We start from the raw sequence: 20329 nt of genomic DNA, 5'->3' as shown, positions 1-20329 counted from the left end.
TTTCCGTATTCTTATGTCAGATGAAGTTCCGCTAATGCCCTTGGTTTTCCCCATAATTTACCATGAAATTCGCCCATGGGGGCTTCTCATCTGGGGGTACAGATGGAATTGAGGATAACTGAGAATGTTCTAAATAGAAGGATCATAGACTACTGGGTATATTTGGATGGACTGGAAAATTGGAGCCTTTTCCTGTCGTGGGAAAATAGGATATGGATTTTCTTTTATAGCCAATTCTAAATTCTTAATTCATATTTTTTTCCTTTTTTTTTCGGGTAGGTTTACCTTGGGTGCTCCAGAAAATTAAGCTTTCGTCCGAAGTATATTTCATTTAAAATAATTTCCAAAATTTATTTTCCTACAATTTATTTTCCAAATTAGGCTTATGTTATTATCCTATCTACTGGAGCAAGAGTAAAAATGATTTTAATTTTTTGCAATTGTCATTAGCATTTGATAAATAAACACCGAGGTTAACATTTGATAAATAGGATATTCCTTTTTTTTTTACATATATTGTATTTCTACATAGGATAAGACCTACACGTAACATTTACCCGTCATTATTTAGAAAGGACCAATTTGTAAAGGAAATAGTTTACGGGTGAGGAAAAATGAAAGAGTTGTGGAGAAATACCAATAAGAAAAAACAAAGAGATAAATGCAGTTTGCCCCCGAACTATGGATGTATTTAGGTTTGCCCTCAACCTTTAAAATTTTGTACGATGCCCCACGGGCGCCTAAGTGAAGAATAAGCATGGTCAACCCTCTAAACAAAAATAGACTTTTCTTCTTTTTATCCAAACAACCAACTTTCAGAACATCTTTCTTTGGGGTTAAAGCTCCAATTGAAGTGTTCTTAGTGTCTTCGGGAAACCTTGTCCAAAGTAGAAATGACATTAAAAAATGAGGTCTAAATTTGGAATTGTCACAAGACCGGAAAAAAAAATTGCTATGCAGTAATTTTAAACTGCTCAACGAAATTCAGTGTTGTTAAAACTTATAACTTCCTTACAACATTTGAAATCTAACCATATAAAATTTAATGTTGAAAACAACATATCAGAAATTCACCGTTGATACCCAACTTCGAGTTTTCTTATTCTAGGTCAATGGTGATTCTCCGATATATTATTTTCAACTTTAAATTTTTATATGGTTAGATCTTAAAGGTCATATGGAAGTTATAATTCCTTATAACACCTTTTGTTGAACAGTTTAATAATTATTGTATAACAAAGTTTCTGGTTTTATAACAAAATTCAAATTTCAATCTCTTTTTTAATATCATTATTTATTGTTTCGAGCTTTTGATTCATTCTAAGCTGTAGCATTCCACACAAGGTTTCCAAAGACACCAAAAGTATCCCAATCGGAGTCTTAATGCTAGAGGAAGATGTTCTAGAAGTTGGTTAGTTGGATAGGAAAAAGAATAGCGAGAGGAGGCACCATGCCAATTTTTCACTTAGTTCGAATGGTATAATGCAAAATTTTGAAGGTCGGGAGATAAACCTAAAAATACCCTAGGGGCATGATTGGTTTATCGAAATTGCCAATTCCTTCCGGATCTATTTCGCAGAGAATAACATTCCCGCGTTTGTTTACACCCGGAATGGGAACGACAATTCCATATAGCTTTTCTTATCCTCCATAGAGGGAGAATTGCCATGCCCGACTCACGCTCCTCTATAGCAATTCCCATTAGGAATAGATGAGCACAATCACCATCTTACCCTTAGCCCAGCCCAGCCCATCCACTGCCACCGACACCTTCACCCCTCTATCGCTAGGGTTGCTGCTGCCTCCCTAACTCCACCACCCATGGCAACTTCCATCATTCCAGCGGGTCTCTCAAGGTCACGAAGTCATACTCGACCTCAGAGAAGCCATGTGAGACCGAGATCGGGGTAGGATATGGTTCGGCCATGAACCCAGGGGTCGGGACCTCAAGTCCAACCTTTACCCAGGGCTCGCGAGAGACACGAGTGGAAGGAGATCTCAGGCCTGATTCCAACCCATGCTTCTCGTGCACTGACTTGGTTGAGGCGAGGATCAAGAGAGCTTGAGCTAGGAGAAAAATATGAGCCCGTGGCTCCCAAGCTTGGGTTCAACCAAATCGGTGGCTCGTGACCCCGGGGCTGGGTTCACAAGCCCAGGGCGATCTCACCCATGGGGTTCATGACTCACAGCTAGCTCAAGAGGCATGGCAGTAGATGTGAATGTCCATGGCTGTTAGTGCTTCTGTTCATCTTCGAAGAAGAAAGATGAACATTGGCCTTTTAATTTTTAAAATTTTTTATTTTACATTATTATAATATTTAAAATCAAGGGTATATGTGTCTTTTGGCTTTGAAGCATGTCATATTCCTCGTGTATTCAGATCAACAAAATATAAAATTTCAGTTCTCAGTTTTTTTATTTCCTCTAACCAAATAAAAAAAATTTCATCAGAATTTCAATTCTATTATCTATCTATTTTAATCCATGTCCATTCTATTATGCATTAATTCCATTCCAACAAACAAAACGTAGTGTAAGAGAAAACTGCATTTATCTCAAAAACAAAAATGAAAAAAAAAAGGGTGAGATGAGGAAAAAAAAGTGGTAGCACGTCTACTTTAGACTTTTTTTACAAAAAAAAATATTAAGAAATATTCACAGTAATCATTAGAGTCAATGAACTATCATGGACGAATTGAACAGATAAATAAAATTTATAATTTTATGAATTTAAACTCCATTGAATAATGTTTTAAAACCATTGCAAGTCTTATAAAAGCTCAATTAATTAAATCTCTCATGAAAATAATTGATTCATTTTAACTAAAATTATAAAAATTCATGAAATTTAATATATGATATTTGAGTAAGAATAACACAATAAATAGTGAAATTGTTTTTTAAATAAAAAAAGTATCATCAAAGTTTTGTTTCGATAACTCATCAGAAATCTTAATTAAGAGACTATTATAGAGTACAACAAAGAGACTAAAATCTCAAGAGCTTACCCACGCCAACAAAAGATAGCAGAAAAGCAAGTGAGATGAAAAAAAGTTTTAGTTATTAATTTTTTATTGGATTGAAAAAATGATAATTTTGAAAACGTGACAACATTATTTTCCTCCTTCTTCTCCAATCTATTTGTGATATATGAATTGATCAAAATTCCTAAAGATATCTGGAAATAATTTGTAGATACGATATACTATGGAAAAAAGGAATATATTTCATGAAATTTTGAAATTTAACTAAAACAATTACGTTTGGATTAATTAAATAAAAATATATTTGTCGTAAAACTCCCGTGCAACTCACGGGCAAAAAAAATCTAGTAGATATATATGACTGAATTTTAGAATAATAAGATTTCATGAAAAATGAATGTAGTGCTTAGGAGATATTTTTATGCATATATATACATGACAAGGTTATTGAACCGTGTGTTGCATGGATTTTGTGAAGAAAATCTAATCATAACAAGTTAAATATAGAAATAATAATTTATATGAATTTAAAGTTTATATTAATCTACAAAAAGTTTATTTTATACTATAAATTTTAATATGATAAATTTTACACGCACTATATTGAATATATATTCAACATAAAAGCAAAAAAAATATGTAATAAATTCATATACATTATTTCTATATCGGTCTGATTTCTATATTTACAAAAAAAATTCAAAATCTTTAGTTTTATTTGATTAAAGAAAAATAATGATACAATCTTCAAAGTTTAATATTTTTAGTATTTGCTTGTACTTTATTCTTTTCACATTACATGAAAGAGTTTCGTGAATTTGAATAATTTTAGATAAAATGGCCCAATCATATCAATGAAAGAAACACTTCATTGAGTTTTAATAAGGTTAGCTATACAATACTTCTAAAAGTTTATGGATATTAATTTACTAATGAAATAGAAGCTTTTTATAATAATTCTTTGAATATCTCTTATGTTATGTATAGCATTATTAATCACAATGGTAATTATTATTATACTTTATTAATTTTTATATAGTAATTAACCTATGAATTAAGAAGTAATTACTATTCTATCCTATTTATTACGATATAGTCAAGTTTATATTATAGATAAATTATCCTTATAGAGGCCAAATTAGGGTAATGAATCGAAAAAAAGAAAGAAAGGGTAACGAACACTTTTTCCAATTACAAAGGAGGCCAAAGACCCAATATAATGAAAGATAAATCATAAATAACTAATAAATGGGCGCAGATGGTCCCACTAGGTATCGGGCCCGCGACATCTAGGTCAACAGACGAAGGTGTGCATCAGTACGCTATACCATCTTTTAATGTAATGAACGTTTGTATTAATATTCTTTATACTAAACAAATATTTCTTCTTTCTTCTATTGTTTCCAAAATATGACTTCGCGGAGAAAATGTGTGAGGTTCCATACAAATCTCCATTCTCTTATCAACATACACTCAACCTCATGGCATGTTTTTGAAAATCTACATGTACAAATGCAATCTTGTGCACTTCAATATTATTTAATGGATGGATTAAATTGGGAGGATGAAAAATTAATTACTCGAATGTATCAACATAATGATTTGATTATTGGACTCTAAAGGGTGCGAACAACGATGAAACATTTGTAGTGGCAAAGTACACATCAATCTATCTCTAGTGTCAGAGGCCTAACATTGTTATGAGGAGAATACTAAGCCAAATACATCATCGTTCATCTCCGTGGAAATCTTCACAGTCCTTTATGCATGGCATCTTTATTGCAACTCTTCTTAATGGAGGATCGTGGAATTTTGATCATGAAACCTTCATTAATACCGTCAAGGAGATGAAATCCACAATTTTTTGAGTGGTTCACGGAGAATCCTAAATGTTACTAAGCCAGAGAAAACAAGACGCATAATTATTTGAAGCTCTACATCTCTTCTAATTCTAGCATTGCCTAATATCGCTCTTCTGGGCTCGCAGCTTGAGGACCCTCGTGTTCCCCAGGCTCTCCGATCGAGGAATGTTGTCTTCCTCATCTCTCGCTCTTGTAGTCACGAGCTTGGCTTTGTGATGCACTAATAATCATGGAAGGCACCCAAGCATAGAAAGATGAATATTTATAGGATATTTAGCTAGTATTTTGAACTTGGAAAAGGAACTCATACATTAAGAAATTTTTTCCAATTAACGAGAAAATATTTTTTATTTTTTGAAAAACTTTTTAAAATATGGACGAATAATTTTTATTTTTATCACTCAATTCGAATAATATGGACGAATTTTTCAAGATTCATATATATATATATATATACGAATAAAATGTACTAGAAGTTCATTTAATTGGAATTGAAAGGTCAATTAAACGTAAATGTAAGGGTTTACAATTCGAGTGGAATTACAATCCGCTTCTCGACTTTTATACGTTATAATTGATCCAACATTTTTTTTCTATCTTTTGAAAAATAAAAACAGATGTTTGATCCGTACCAAGTAGACATTTCTTGGTTCATCGAGCCGTAAAAGCCAATCGTTTTCAGCCCTATGCACGTAACTGGTCCATTGGTCCGAGCCACTCGAGCCCAGCCCGGCGCCGGTGAACCGCCGCTCCTCCAGGCGCGGGAATCCCCAATTTCCGCTAAATTGGCGGGAAAAGTGAAACGCTTCTTTTCCTCCCCCCGCCACCCCAAACCCGTCTTTACGAAAGGCACTTCCTTCCTCGTACGACGCCGTTTCACCAACCTCTATATATACGTAATCCCCGGATCCACAACTGCGAAGTTCTCCCCCACTTTTATTTTACTCGGAGCGAGTCGTCCTTGAATGTCTCTCTCTTAGAAGAAGAAAGCGAACCCCTTCGACCCGATCGCGAGCCCTAGAAATGGCGAGGCCATCGAAGCGCCAGTCGTCGTCTGACGAGGCCATGTCCGACGGCTCCAACCCCTCCGACGAGGAGCAGGTCAACGAGGAGCAGGAGCAGGCCGCCGATGAGGAGGTCGATGAGGAGGAGCTCGAGGCCGTCGCCCGCTCCGCCAGCTCCGCCGAAGACGAGGACGATCCCGCTGCTGCTATCGAAGACGGCGGCGACGGCGATGAGGACGATGAGGTGCGGTGTCTCTCCGGATTGCCGCTCTGTTTTTCTCTGTCTTGCTATTAGAGGCGCGGATATGTTCGTGCTTGCTAGGGTTTTGCTTGTCAGGGCGGGTAAGAGCTCTTGTGATGCTCGTGGTGAGGAAATATGCCCCTGGATTGGAGCTCCGGGCGGGTTTGTTCGTAGTTGAGGATCTAGGTTAGACTTATAGCTATCAGGTCGCCATGAAAACCGGAAATTGCTCCTTTTAGCTTAACCGAGTAACTATGGTCTCTATTAGCGGAGCAAAGTTGCATTGTATTGAATGACCGTTCAGGGCTCATCTGATGTGCTGAGGGCATGTAATCGAAGCATCTTAATATGCAGTTTTGGGCACGTCTAATTCCTCTTTTGATTATCAATATGCAGGATGAGAAAGAGGACACAGAAATCAGTAAGCGTGAGAAGGCCAAGCTGAAGGAAATGCAGAGATTAAAGAAGCAGAAGATTCAGGAAATATTGGATGCACAAAATGCTAAAATAGATGCAGACATGGTGCGCTTAAATGTTGGAAAAGCTTCCGCTTCTTGGGAGCTAGTGAGCTTAATCTTTTGACTACTGATATGAGTATTTTTGGGTTGAACTTGTAATGGCAGAACAATCGGGGGAAGGACGGTTGAAGTATCTCTTGGAGCAGACGGAGATATTTGCTCACTTTGCCAAAGGCAATCAAGCTGCTTCCCAGAAGACCAAGGGAAGGTATAATATTCTCTTCCTTCAGGAGTGATAGTACCTGGTACCATGGACTTTGTCTTTGAGTTCATGAATTTTATGTGTTTGTGATGTGATGATCTGTGCCTAAAATAATTGCAGGGGTCGTCACGCATCCAAATTGACTGAAGAGGAAGAAGATGAAGAATACCTTAAGGAGGAGGAAGACGGTCTGTCTGGTACAGGAAACACACGGCTGGTGACACAACCCTCTTGTAATCTCTCTCCCTCTGTCTCTCATGTGCATGAGTGGCATTCATAACTACTAAATTTTCTGGGTAGTTCATCATGCAGATGTTTTACACTGGGCAATTCTACAATTTCTGGCTACACCCTGGATTCCCCATTTTGTACTTTTGCTTGAAATTTCAGTGCGTGGCTTCTTCATGTTTGTTTGTACTTTTAGATATAGGCATTGCTGGTAGCTAATCAGAGACTTTCTTTTGTCTTTGATGAATTTATTTCGGAAAAAGGGGTGCCTTTTGCGAATCGGTGTTGTCCATCATAGATTGAAGGAGCGTTTGTCCTTTGTACCCATCAATGGGTTCACTTGTCCACTATGAGGTCACTTTTTCTTTATAATAATAAGTTTTGGTCCTTTTCGTATAGTTTATGATGGCTGGACATTTCATACTTCAGCATTATCCCAGTAGCTTTGCTTGGTTTTCAAAATGCTGCTGGAACCTGAGAGGCACTCTTCTAACATATTGCAAATATTAAGGCAGACGATATCTTCAGATGTTCTGTGAAGGGAAGAGTTGCTTACTACCTATTAAACCTGTTAGCTTGAATGTTGGCAGTTGATATGTATTAGTAAGGGCTGCTCTTTATAATTTGCTAGTATTAGTGCATATATTATTGTAAAGCAAAGAACAGACTTATTTACACCTCTCCCTGCTGCTTATATTTTGGCAATTGATGTGCCCTCTTGTTTTAGGTATCCAGGGGAAAATGAGGGACTACCAGCTTGCTGGGTTGAATTGGCTGATAAGACTGTACGAGAATGGTATAAATGGAATACTGGCAGATGAGATGGTATGTCCGAAGTGGTGCTTTTTTTTCCCCCCCTCTTTGTTATCATTGGGATTCTTATAATCTCATTAGTGACTGAAATTTAAGACTTCTCTGCTCCACTGCCGTGGTGAGCATTTACTGGTTTCTGTAATTGGGGTAAAATGATGTATGAATCTACTTTTGGATATCTTACTAATCTAGCACATATGTACTTCAAAATTAGTTACTCACATTCAAGAAGTTATGAAACCATCTTCCGCACCACATAGTTGCAAATTTCCATGTCACATAGTTGCAATATTACACTGTCTTCACTTCAATTGTTCACCCCAATGAATTGGGATAGGAAATACTCCGATCTTTGCGCAAATTATTGAAAACCAAATCTGATAATCCATTTCAAAACTGAGCTGTACGTTGCATATGAAGCTCATAGAGGGATATATGACATGCTTTTCTAATTACATTTGATATTTATTTGTGATTTTTGTTTGCCAGGGGCTTGGCAAAACACTGCAAACGATCTCCTTATTGGGTTATCTGCATGAATTCAGAGGAATCACTGGACCTCACATGGTAGTTGCTCCAAAATCAACTCTGGGCAATTGGATGAATGAAATTCGTAGGTTTTGCCCAATTTTACGAGCTGTGAAATTTCTAGGAAATCCTGAAGAAAGGGTGAGGTCTTCAAAACTGTATGGTTTACGTTAATTTTTATGTTATGCTATAGATAAGCCTGTTTCAATGAAAAATTCTCTCTATCTCTTCTTTATGCAGAGGTACATAAGAGAGGAATTACTGGTTGCTGGGAAGTTTGATGTGTGCGTCACGAGTTTTGAGATGGCAATCAAGGAGAAGTCTGCCTTGCGCCGTTTCAGTTGGCGATACATCATCATTGACGAAGCCCATCGCATTAAAAATGAAAATTCTCTGCTATCTAAAACAATGAGGCTTTATAATACAAATTACCGCCTTCTTATTACTGGTACACCACTTCAGGTATATGCATGAACGGTCCCATCTTGGATTTTTGGATGATGATGATATATCTCTTATTATTTTGAGGAAAAAAAAGAGAAAAAGAAAGGTGTATGAAAGGCACTCCATAGCATGACAATATATTCTTAAATGCATGTGGTTGCGTGTAAGCCTCTCTATCTGTTGGCTGTGATGGTAAGTTTTTGGTGATGCTTGCTTCTTTTCTCTTCCCTTTAGAACCTTCACTGTTACGGGCATCTTTTAAAAGTTTGATTATCTTGTACTTGTTGAAATAAATGATATCCACTGGTAGTTTTCTTAGTGAATGCATTTATATTTAATTTTTATCTGCAGAACAACCTTCATGAGTTGTGGTCTCTCCTCAACTTTTTGCTGCCGGAAATATTTAGTTCGGCTGAGACTTTTGATGAATGGTTTCAAATATCTGGTGAGAATGATCAGCAGGAAGTCGTCCAACAACTTCACAAGGTTGGCACTAAACCTAATAGTTTTAGCTGCAGAAGCTCATCCATTTGATTTGCTCAAGATACTATTTCTGTTGGTTAGGTGCTCCGACCATTTCTACTTCGGAGGTTGAAGTCAGATGTTGAGAAGGGGTTACCACCAAAGAAGGAAACAATTTTGAAAGTGGGCATGTCCCAGATGCAGAAACATTACTATAGAGCTCTCCTACAGAAAGATTTAGAAGTTGTTAATGCTGGTGGAGAACGCAAGCGACTTCTGAACATAGCAATGCAGTTGCGCAAATGCTGCAATCACCCGTATCTTTTTCAAGGAGCGGAACCTGGCCCTCCATATACCACTGGGGATCATCTTATCACCAGTGCTGGTCAGTCCATTGTCTTTCTGATGTTGGCTTTGTTGATTTCTGTATACTATGCTCATGAATATTGCCCTATTTTTTTATTTAAATGTGACATGCTGCTTATGGTATCACTGCAGGTAAGATGGTTCTCTTAGATAAGCTGCTTCCAAAACTAAAAGAGCGTGATTCCAGGGTCCTCATCTTTTCACAGGTTGGTTTTTCATTGAAACTTCTTTTTCATAAGGAAAGAGAATACCTGAGTCAGTGTTCAGCTTTTCCTTTTTCCATTTTCCTTTTCAATCTTTGCTTATTCTCTTCAGGATTTGTATGTGATGGCTGTGTTATGTGTTGCTGAGATATTTGATCTTGATATTAGATGACAAGGCTGCTGGACATTCTTGAAGACTATTTGATGTTCCGTGGATACCAGTATTGCCGTATTGATGGCAATACTGGTGGAGAAGATCGAGATGCCTCCATTGAAGCTTTTAATCAGCCTGGAAGTGAGAAATTTGTATTCTTATTGTCAACAAGGGCTGGTGGCCTTGGTATTAATCTGGCCACTGCCGATGTTGTCATTCTTTATGACAGTGACTGGTGAGATGGCCTTACATTATGTTTGCAGTTTTAAATGTCTGCACTGGTTTTATCCTCAGCTCATTCATCTTCTACATTTGTTTCAGGAATCCTCAAGTTGATTTGCAAGCACAGGACCGTGCACATAGAATTGGTCAGAAGAAGGAAGTTCAAGTGTTCAGATTCTGTACTGAGGTTTGTGTCTGCGGTTGGTATCTAAACTGAGGACTATGCTGTATGTATTCTAATCTTCTAAACTTCTTGTGTGACAGTACACCATTGAGGAAAAAGTTATCGAGAGAGCCTACAAAAAGCTTGCTCTGGATGCCTTAGTTATCCAACAAGGTCGATTGGCAGAGCAGAAAAGTAAGCAAAATGTTCATTTCTCTATATAATTTTCAGGGACACACTTATTGAAGTTGCCAGTGAACTTACTGCACCTTTTTTGCAAGCAGCTGTCAACAAAGATGAGCTGCTTCAGATGGTTCGATTTGGTGCTGAAATGGTTTTCAGTTCCAAGGACAGCACTATTACAGATGAGGATATTGACAGGATCATTGCTAAAGGAGAAGAAGCTACTGCTGAACTTGATGCCAAGATGAAAAAGTTCACTGAAGATGCTATCAAATTCAAGATGGATGACAGTATGTACACTCAGGACTAGAAGTTAGTTGTTTTTGCATTTGCAACTCATTCTGATGTTGTTTTTTCTTCTCTGCAGCTGCTGAACTTTATGATTTTGATGATGAGAAGGTATTCATTGTCTTTCCTGCTCTACTGTTTTGTTATATGTTGGTTACGTGAAGATGTAGTCTTATGCTTTGCTCTGTGTTCATTATAGGATGAGAATAAGTTTGATTTCAAGAAAATTGTCAGTGAGAACTGGATTGAACCACCAAAAAGAGAGCGGAAGCGCAAGTAAGTTCTTGACTTCTCATTGTCGAATCTAAGATTTTTATGTCGTTCTTTCATTTGGCTAGGAAAATTGATACAATCTATTTTTGGTTCTGCAACTAGTTATTCGGAATCTGAGTACTTCAAGCAGACACTGCGGCAAGGTGGTCCGGCGAAACCTAAGGAGCCTCGAATTCCTCGCATGCCCCAGCTGTAAGAATTTGTAGAAACTAGTGCAATTTCCTCTGGTTCTTTGAACTTTGCTTACATTTACTTAATTTTACCTGCAGGCATGATTTCCAGTTCTTTAACACTCAAAGGCTGAGCGAATTATATGAGAAAGAAGTACGCTACCTCATGGTGGGTGCCGTTGATTCTTTTATTTCTTGGTTATATGTTCATTGATCTTTTCATAGGGTAATAGTCAATTACTAATGCATCGATCTACTCCATGTTGCAGCAAACACATCAGAAAAATCAGCAAATGAAAGACTCCATAGAAGTGGACGAACCTGAAGGTATCTTTTTAGACTTTCTATTAACTTGATCTGCTAATAGTTTTGTTTTCCCGAGTTCCATGCTCATTGATTCTTTTAGCAGATGTAGGAGATCCACTGACTGCTGAGGAGCAGGAAGAGAAGGAGCAGTTATTAGAAGAGGTGTTTATTCTATTTTTTTCACTGAGTTAAAATTTTGTAAAACTCCAATCATCTTGATGAGAATTGTTTAATCTCTGTTTTCTAACTGAAAAGTGGCTGTAACTAGGGGTTTTCCTCGTGGAGTAGAAGAGATTTCAATACCTTCATCAGGGCCTGTGAGAAATATGGTCGGAATGATATAAAAAGTATTGCTTCTGAAATGGAAGGGAAGACGGAGCAGGAAGTAGAAAGATATGCGAAGGTCTTCAAGGAAAGATACAAAGAACTAAATGGTGAGTCTGGAATTGATACTACACTTTTCCCTACATAGTGCACAGCTTTTATAAAATTAGTGACATTTTAGTGCCAAATCAGGTTCTCTTTCCTCATTCCAATTTCAATGATATTAGCAATCTCAGATAGTCGTGGTGTAAAAAAGCCTTCCTGCCAGTTGCTACTTTGATTTCCCTTTTTACTCTTATGGTAACTGTGGATTGGGTTGACTTTATCTTAGGGTTCTCGGACTGGAGAGTTAATTTCATCATTGATTCTTTTATGACCAGATTATGACCGGATTATTAAGAATATTGAGAGAGGCGAAGCCAGAATATCCCGGAAGGATGAGATAATGAAAGCTATTGGAAAGAAATTGGATCGCTACAAGAACCCATGGCTTGAATTGAAGATCCAGTATGGTCAGAATAAAGGGAAGCTATACAATGAAGAATGTGACAGATTCATGGTGAGACTGAGACTGCTGCTATCTTTCATTGGGAAATCCTACCTGAAACTGTTGCACAGTATTTTTGATGTCATGTAACATTCTTTTAATTATACCGTTCAACTATCAACAGATCTGCATGGTCCACAAGCTTGGGTATGGAAACTGGGATGAGCTCAAGGCAGCTTTTAGGACATCACCACTTTTTCGGTTTGATTGGTTTGTGAAATCCCGAACTACCCAAGAGCTTGCAAGGAGGTGCGACACCCTTATTCGACTGGTGGAGAAGGAAAACCAAGAGTACGACGAGAGGGAGAGACAGGCGCGGAAGGAGAAAAAGCTTGCCAAGGTTCATTCCATCTTCCTGTTCTCTCTCTCTTTTAAGTTGAGTTTTTTGCCAGAATGATGTGGACGTATGTGTAATACGGGGTAGCTTTAATCTTGTTGTTCAGGTCTCTTCTAATCGTGTTGTTGTTTTGGGCCTTATTTCTCAGAGCATGAACACTCCATCAAAACGCTCCCAGTCTAGGCAACAGGCCACCGAGAGCCCCAGTTCCCTCAAGAAGCGCCGGCAGTCTTCCATGGACGACTATCTTAGCTCGGTACTTGCATTATTCTCCCCCCTCCCAATTACCCGCTCGAGATCATTTATGTAAAGCATGGTTATGGTATTGAGAGTGCTGACTCTTTACATCTCTGCAGGGTAAGAGGAGGAAGTGATGGGAGCACGGAGATCAATTTTTTTTGGGGGAAACCCTGTTTTGTTGGGTGCACAACTGAGAACCTGGCAAAGTAGTCATTGCTAGTTCTCCTGCTATCGGCGTCCCAATTTAGGAATGCTATTAATTCATGTATGGATCCTATTAACTTGTATATTGGCGAACAGAGCTATCATGAGCTAGTTAACTGAATTAAATACATTCAACTTTTATCTCGTTTTGGAGTGGGGCATATAAATAGTAATTGCTAGTTAACTTGAGTTAGTGCATTTATATGTACTCGTCTCGTTGTGTAGTACAATATATACCGCATTGCGATCAGAAAAGTGATTGCGAAGAAGAGGTAAGCCGGAACAGAATGTGCGAAAATGGAATCTCATTGGCAAACTAATCGGAAGCCCGATCATATACAGTAGTGAAGAAGAAGCAGAAACAGTGCTTGGGTTACAAACAAATGGGGCAAAATTCAGCAATCATCTCGTCCCCTTCCAACTCTCACCCAACTCTTCAATCATCATCTTCAGCATCAACAAATGGGGCAAAATTCAGTAATCATCTCGCCCCCTTCCAACTCGCCCCACTCTCTTCAAGCATTATCTTCAACATCAAGAGATCACCTAATTACAAATGAAAAGGACATGAGAGCCCTCGCCATGAGCGAATACTCTGCGTTACGACCACATCATCTCTCTCTTCCTTTTCTCAAAGACTCGAGTCTCCCCTGCTTGTACGTACCCAACCCACATATAATCGAAACTAAGCCGTAAGAAAAAGAAGAATCCTACTTTTGGACAAGCCAACAGTCAAAATAGTCGGATACAAAGAACAACCCCAACCCCATCATATTATTCACGAGCCATCCCAATACGTCCCCTCCCTTCACTCGTTCGTGGAGTCGAAGCTCCCAACTGCTCCCGCCCGCTTCTTCTCTCTCCAGTTCTCCCCCCACACTTTAGCCTCCGCCACTGCCCTTTCCCTGTCGAGGTCCCGGTTCCGCTCCCTCGCTCTCCCCACGCTCACAGGACTGTCCCTCTGCGAGTCCTGCAACTCCGACTCGTCCAGCCCCCACTTCCTCCCTGAGCCCCCTCCAGACTCGGTCTTAGCAGCCTCAGTCCCTGCACTGCTCAATTCCCTCCCGCGGTCCCGTCTCCTGAAGTCGGGTGAGTTCCTGTGAGCGGAGGGGGACCCATGACGTGTCCCGCCCTCCGGGCTGTCCAGCCCACCATCCGCCAGGCTTCTCCGGTCATCTCTGAGCCTCGGAGTCGATGGGCCCACCCTATTGTTCTGGGCTGCAGCTGCAACCGGGTCATATGTTTGGGAAGCGAGGTACGTGAGAGCAGTCACGACGTCGCCGATCAAAGGCCTCGTGGCTGCCTGTTCCTGTAAGCACATTGCCGCGACAGCAAGGGCCTGGTAAAGTCCTCTCATAGGATATCTGCCCTGCAGTAATGGATCCGCCATTTTTGGGAACTTCCTCCGGTCTTTGAAGAGTGGCCTTGCCTATAGAGGACCATGTTCGACAGACATAAAACAAGCAGTTAAAAACAAGAGGTATCTTAACTCTTGCTGATCTGTCTATGAGAATGCCATGAAGATAGTTCATATATGTATTGGAGCAGATGCGGGCATTGTTACATGCATCAAGCTGAATTTCCTAGCCCCCATCATTCAACCGTGGGGGGTGAGCCCTGTGACCACTGTCTTAGGACTACTTGGGAGTAATTTTAAGCAGGCGTTCAATCTTAATCTTGTTTTTTCATTCATCTAGTTTCAAATATGCACCCTGTATGGCAGCAGCGACAATCTTCCTCTTATTTCTAGGTTCCTTTTCCAATTCTGCAATTACAAAATTTGTTAACCTTCCAAATTCTCAATTCTTGTCTTAGAATATAAAAGTTCAATTTTGGAAGTTGCAGTACTTGGAAGCTCCAGTATATACCATTCCAAATTATATGACACTGACAGTTTGAATATCGTCAATAGCTTCAAAGTAAAACCCATGACAATTTATCAAAATCTTTTGCCAAAAAGGCCTACTTTCAAGGCAAAACTTAATTATATATATAAAAGAGGCCTGCTGCAGTTCTAAGAGGTTTAGAAACACGAAAGGCTTACTGTTCCTAACTCAACCAGTCGATCTGGCTGGTCTGGTCCAGCGCAGTTTGACACAATGCTAGATCGATGTTTCCAGGTCTAGGTTAGGTTCATAAGGGGCCTTACACCCGAAGAACACCTACATAATGATAGGGCATAAAAGATAGAAATACCTACCCAGGCAACGAGATTATGTTCTCCTGGGGCCCTTGTGTTATCAATTGCCTTGCGCCCTGTGATAAGCTCCAGAAAGACGACTCCAAAGCTGTAGACATCGGACTTCAGGGTGAGCTGGCCCGTCATGGCATACTCTGGAGCACAGTACCCGTATGTACCCATAACCCGAGTGGAGACGTGGGTCTTGTCGCCCACAGGCCCCAGCTTTGCAAGTCCAAAGTCTGATAGCTTTGGGTGGTAGCCCTCATCGAGAAGGATGTTGGACGATTTGAGATCCCTGTATATCACTGGTGGGTTGGCCTTGTCATGCAAGTACTCCAACCCCTTTGCTGCTCCTGCTGCTATCTTCATCCTTGTGTTCCAGTCCAGTGGCTCCTTGTCTGGTGGAAGGTCTGAAAAGAAGTAATAGTTGAATAATTAGCTTTGGCGAGTTCCAAAACACCATGACTGAGCGAAAGTAAATTACACAACAATGGAAGGTGGGATGGTAGATGAGCTAATAATCACGAGTAAATGACGCTGGTTCAAGAAAGATGAGAATACAATTTATATCTTGTATTATACAATCTGCCAAAAACATGAAGTCATTCACAAACTTGAGATAATTCAGCTTTCATGGCTCCTATCCGACAATGCCATAAACTACAGCACTTAAGGCACGCAAAGCGGCAGAAATAGGAGGTACGATCAGAAAAAGTTTCATTCTACATATCTTTGTTTCTTTTCCTTTATCTCCCATGAGCTCTAATACTATTTGGTTACACATCAATGCAACAAAGTCAAATCTCTCAGCTGCTCAAGAGCAAAACTCAGACGAATCCAATTAGCTGATCTGTGATCCCATCATTACTTTTCTAACACACTCGTATCAGTTTCACATTAAATAGAAATGGGATTTTCCACATTATTTCCATCCCACCATACCAAAACCATCCCAAGATTGTGACCCGAAGACTTCTGTTGCTCTTCCTCTCAAATAGTAGTACGTGCAATGCTATTCCTCTCAAAATATTAGTACGTGCAACAGTATGCAATCATTGTTAGGTGAAGCTAAGTTCCTTTCTCAGTCACGTAGTCAACAGTCCAATCGTGGATGTCTTCCTATATCTTTTTATGATGATATAGTAAACAACACTGCCCCAATTTATATTATCAAAAGCACAAATCTTTTCTGGATATAAGAACCTCCACTGAACTCATCAATTATCTTGCAAGCACCCCAGTAAAGTAGTGAAACCGAGAATACTATGAACACGATTAGCACTTAAATCAATGTATATCACCAAGCTCAGGCAGCAAAGAAATCAGATCCCCAGCAGAGAAAGGGAAAAAAAAAAAAAACCTCATCAGCAACTAAATATCTCTCTCACACAACCCATGAAACTGGAATCTCCAACATCATGGACATACCAAAGCAGAAAACCTGTTACATCCCCTTGCACAGAAAACAATGATAACCTTCATGTGAAAATGTATACTTACCATGCAAGTGATCCTCCAATGATCCCAGAGGCATAAATTCATAAACAAGGAGCCTCTGATCCCCGTCAGCACAGTAGCCTATCAAGTTGACAAGATTCGGGTGGTGTAGTAAGCTAAGCATGAGAACTTCCACCAGAAATTCTCTATTTCCTTGAAGCCCATTCCGATCCAATTGCTTAACGGCCACCACCTATAAAGACATAATTTCAATCAGCCATAAAACAAGTCAACCTTGAACTGAAATCGCTAATGACAGCAGATGGTTTAAGAACAAAAAATCCAGTCATCCAAATCCAGTGAATCATAACCCATTTCGTATAAAGCCGTGAATATTCAGATACAGAAAGGAAAAAAGAGCACTACCGTAGTCAGCAAGCAATTCGGGTGATCAATGTGATATCTAAAATTGCCTAAAGTGTCATCCTACAATCACGTTGCTTCATGTTTATAATCAATCCCAAGAATAATTCAAAGTACAAAAATAGAGCTGAAATTGAGATGTGTTTTTAAGACATATTATCCCATAAACGTCCGATGAAATCCTCAATTCTGCTTCTCCGCATAAGACATGACAGAATATGGTGGTGAAAGGATATAAACATCATGGAGAGAGGATTCCCCCAATGTGATAAGTTACCTGTCCAGTACTCTCTAAGCGACCTTTGTATACATGGCCGAATCCTCCTTCACCCAATAGGCATTCGTGCCGGAAGTTCTTTGTAGCGGTAGCAAGCTCTCGAAAAGTGAATGTCTGGGCCGCAATATGGGCAGTGGGTCCCTCTTTTGGAACTGAGACTTCCTTCTTTGGATCTGAACCACCTCGAGATTTTGCTTTATCTAGAGTGAGGTGGAGCCTATGACCTCCTATTTAGAACAAAGACCGAGCAAAGCAGTATTTCAGGCAGATTGAATTGTCAGTATCTTGAAAGCATCGTGATTCCTTTATGCTGACAAAGAAACAAATCAACAGCAATTCGATCATGATGATATAGTAACAGCAAGTCTAACTCCCTGACATATTTATTTAATAGGGGAAATTCATAAACAAGTTACCAATCAAAGTTCAACCAAAACTTTTCACATCCTTAGCCTTCTTCTTTTTTCTTTTTTCTTTTTTTTAATGTAAGAAACTCTAACGTGCCATTGTATTCTCAATGTCATCTTTAATCAAAATCAACATTTATTGGATAGGATCTCACTGTCAATTCTGAGGCTTTAAATTATATGTGAATTCTAAGAACAACCTCCATAGAAGAGCAAGAATTGTTATTATATTTTCTTTTCCTTCTTCAAATTTAACAGCTTTAAGTTACCAAACAGTCTTTAGTCTTTACTAATATCGTCCCTGCCTTCAATTAGCCTGCTAGGTCCTCCCATTAGTCCCATAACTCAAATTCACCCAGTTAAATCTGCCTCAATGCAATCCAACATTAGCCTAGCAAATTGTCTCATGCACCCTAACAGAAACACACAATCTATCAACAAAATGCTCCAGTATGGTCATCACAGACTTCGCTTCTCAAAACAAGTTTCAAAATTTGCACTCGATTGGCAATCGGTGCCCTCAATTTACCCCTTAATTAACCGACCAAGCTACAAGCACTAAAGAAACGAGCGAGCAACAAAGACGACCTTGCAGAGCCAGAGTCAATCTCAAAACATCATTGGCACGACTTGCTGGGCAGACAAATGTCCCGAATTCATCAATCAAGACTCAGCGAAGAAAGGCAAAAGGAACCCCAATTGAGCAGAAGACGAAAGACTAACACATCAGATCAAAGCAAGAGCTGCCTCTAGCAACGAACACAACATCACAGCACTCAGGACCCAACCCAGAATACCCGAAATTCCAGTATAACTGACACTAACCCAACAAAACCAAGAACAAAAGAAACAACCCCCGACAATTTCCGAGGAAACAAATCCGTTTGTTTCTCCTCCTTGGGCTATGGTCGTTTACCTGAGCCAACTCTGCTGACATGGTGATGAGACTGAGCAGCAACAGCAGACCCATCTTTGACTGAAGAAGAATCCTTCTTACTGCTCACTTCCTTCTTCACCCCGCCACTGCCCTCCTTGTCCTCGGATGATCCAAAACAAGGAAAACACCCACCCATATCAGAACACCCCCCTCCCTCCCCCACTAATCGAGCCCGACCCTAATTGAACTCCCCCAGCAGACAGACAATCAGAGCAACTGAGTCATACAACCTCCTCCTCCCCACCCCCCGAAGTTTCAAACTTTAGAAATCATTTCCTCAGAATCAGACGAACCCACCAGAGGAATTCTCATCAAAATCACTCCTTCCCTCTCTCCGGACGCGGTTTATCTGCGAATCTTGTGGCCCATCAGAGGCAAGATCGACACCAGCGAGCAGATCAACAAATCGAGGAAAGAAGGGAGCAGCAGCGGAGCTGATGATGTAGTGGAAGAGAAGGTAAAGAAAAAAAGTTGGGGAGGAAAAGGGCAAAAAATAAATAAATTAAAATTTAACGAAATTTCAAAAGAATTTTGAGGGAAGTGAATATCATTATATATATATAAAAAAAGTTTTCTTGGAAATTAGAAAGAGCAAAAAAAAAATCGTAATTAATTAATTGATTATTCGAGTGAAATGGGTAGTTAAGAGCCAACAATAATACGTAATCTCATTGATTCATAGGAAGATGCCAAGATAAGACTCCTCCTTATTTCCATTTATTTATTGACTTAAATACATACGGATAACTTGCCCAAAAAGGTTAAATTACATGCACGTAATTGCTATTTGTCATGCATACGAGGAAAATACATTGAATCAAAATAGATAAAAAAAGTTTATTAATCCAATATTTTTTTTTGTATGTTGCGACGTCTCTTCACGTGTTGCCATTAATTTTGATTGTACCTCCTAATGACTCTATAATTTCGAGTTACTTGGTGATTTTCTTTTCTTCAATGAGCCTTTATCTCTTACTATCTTAGGCTGGGTCATGCATAGTCGACAATCTTTAAGGAAAATGGATATGAAAAGTTGACAGTTTATGCAAATTTATGTTGATTTTTTTTTTTTGCAGTTTATAGCAGTTCACACCTGTAATAATTCATTTTGCATCTAGTACGGCCAAACTATGTAGAGGTCAAAATCAAATAAAAGTTAAATAAAGAAAATTTAAAGTTGAGTCGAATCGTCACATATTCCTTGAAATTTTAATAGGAAAAAAAAATCTAAGTAATAGTTGCAATGTCAAATTTAATCATATAATGATTATTCTCCTATCGTTTTAACATGTATATGCGGTGTGGGAAAGTACATATAAATTGCAATCGGGACTTTTAACATGAAAATCTAGAGGGAATTAATTAAATAATAATGATAATAATATTAATTGTGGATTTTC

At 39.0% G+C, this 20329-nt stretch overlaps 2 protein-coding genes across 2 annotated transcripts; one reads left to right on the top strand and one right to left on the bottom strand.

The window, feature by feature from the left end:
* Window positions 1-5760: 5760 nt before the first annotated feature.
* LOC116209525 (ISWI chromatin-remodeling complex ATPase CHR11) lies at window positions 5761-13455 on the top strand. Its single transcript, XM_031543181.1, is given in 26 exon segments — window positions 5761-6094; window positions 6488-6613; window positions 6715-6724; window positions 6727-6817; window positions 6932-7044; window positions 7767-7864; window positions 8342-8521; window positions 8621-8842; window positions 9176-9310; window positions 9389-9671; window positions 9785-9858; window positions 10024-10244; window positions 10331-10418; window positions 10496-10589; window positions 10679-10867; window positions 10945-10976; window positions 11065-11141; window positions 11241-11330; window positions 11408-11477; window positions 11578-11635; window positions 11718-11776; window positions 11883-12048; window positions 12319-12497; window positions 12610-12825; window positions 12971-13078; window positions 13179-13455. Coding segments are annotated over 26 exon segments (3222 nt in total). The 5' UTR covers window positions 5761-5869; the 3' UTR covers window positions 13197-13455.
* Window positions 13456-13551: 96 nt separating this feature from the next.
* LOC116209526 (serine/threonine-protein kinase PBL27) lies at window positions 13552-19448 on the bottom strand. Its single transcript, XM_031543182.1, has 5 exons — window positions 18909-19448; window positions 17586-17812; window positions 16949-17138; window positions 15467-15858; window positions 13552-14695 (listed from the first exon to the last, which is right to left on the bottom strand). The coding sequence occupies exons 1-5, from the start codon at window positions 19063-19065 to the stop codon at window positions 14075-14077; spliced, it is 1587 nt and encodes a 528-aa protein (XP_031399042.1). The 5' UTR covers window positions 19066-19448; the 3' UTR covers window positions 13552-14074.
* Between the last annotated feature and the right edge of the window lie 881 nt (window positions 19449-20329).

Source organism: Punica granatum, chromosome 5 (genome assembly GCF_007655135.1).
Source record: "Punica granatum isolate Tunisia-2019 chromosome 5, ASM765513v2, whole genome shotgun sequence".
Classification (NCBI taxonomy): domain Eukaryota; kingdom Viridiplantae; phylum Streptophyta; class Magnoliopsida; order Myrtales; family Lythraceae; genus Punica; species Punica granatum.
This window is presented reverse-complemented; position numbering and strand designations above follow the sequence as displayed.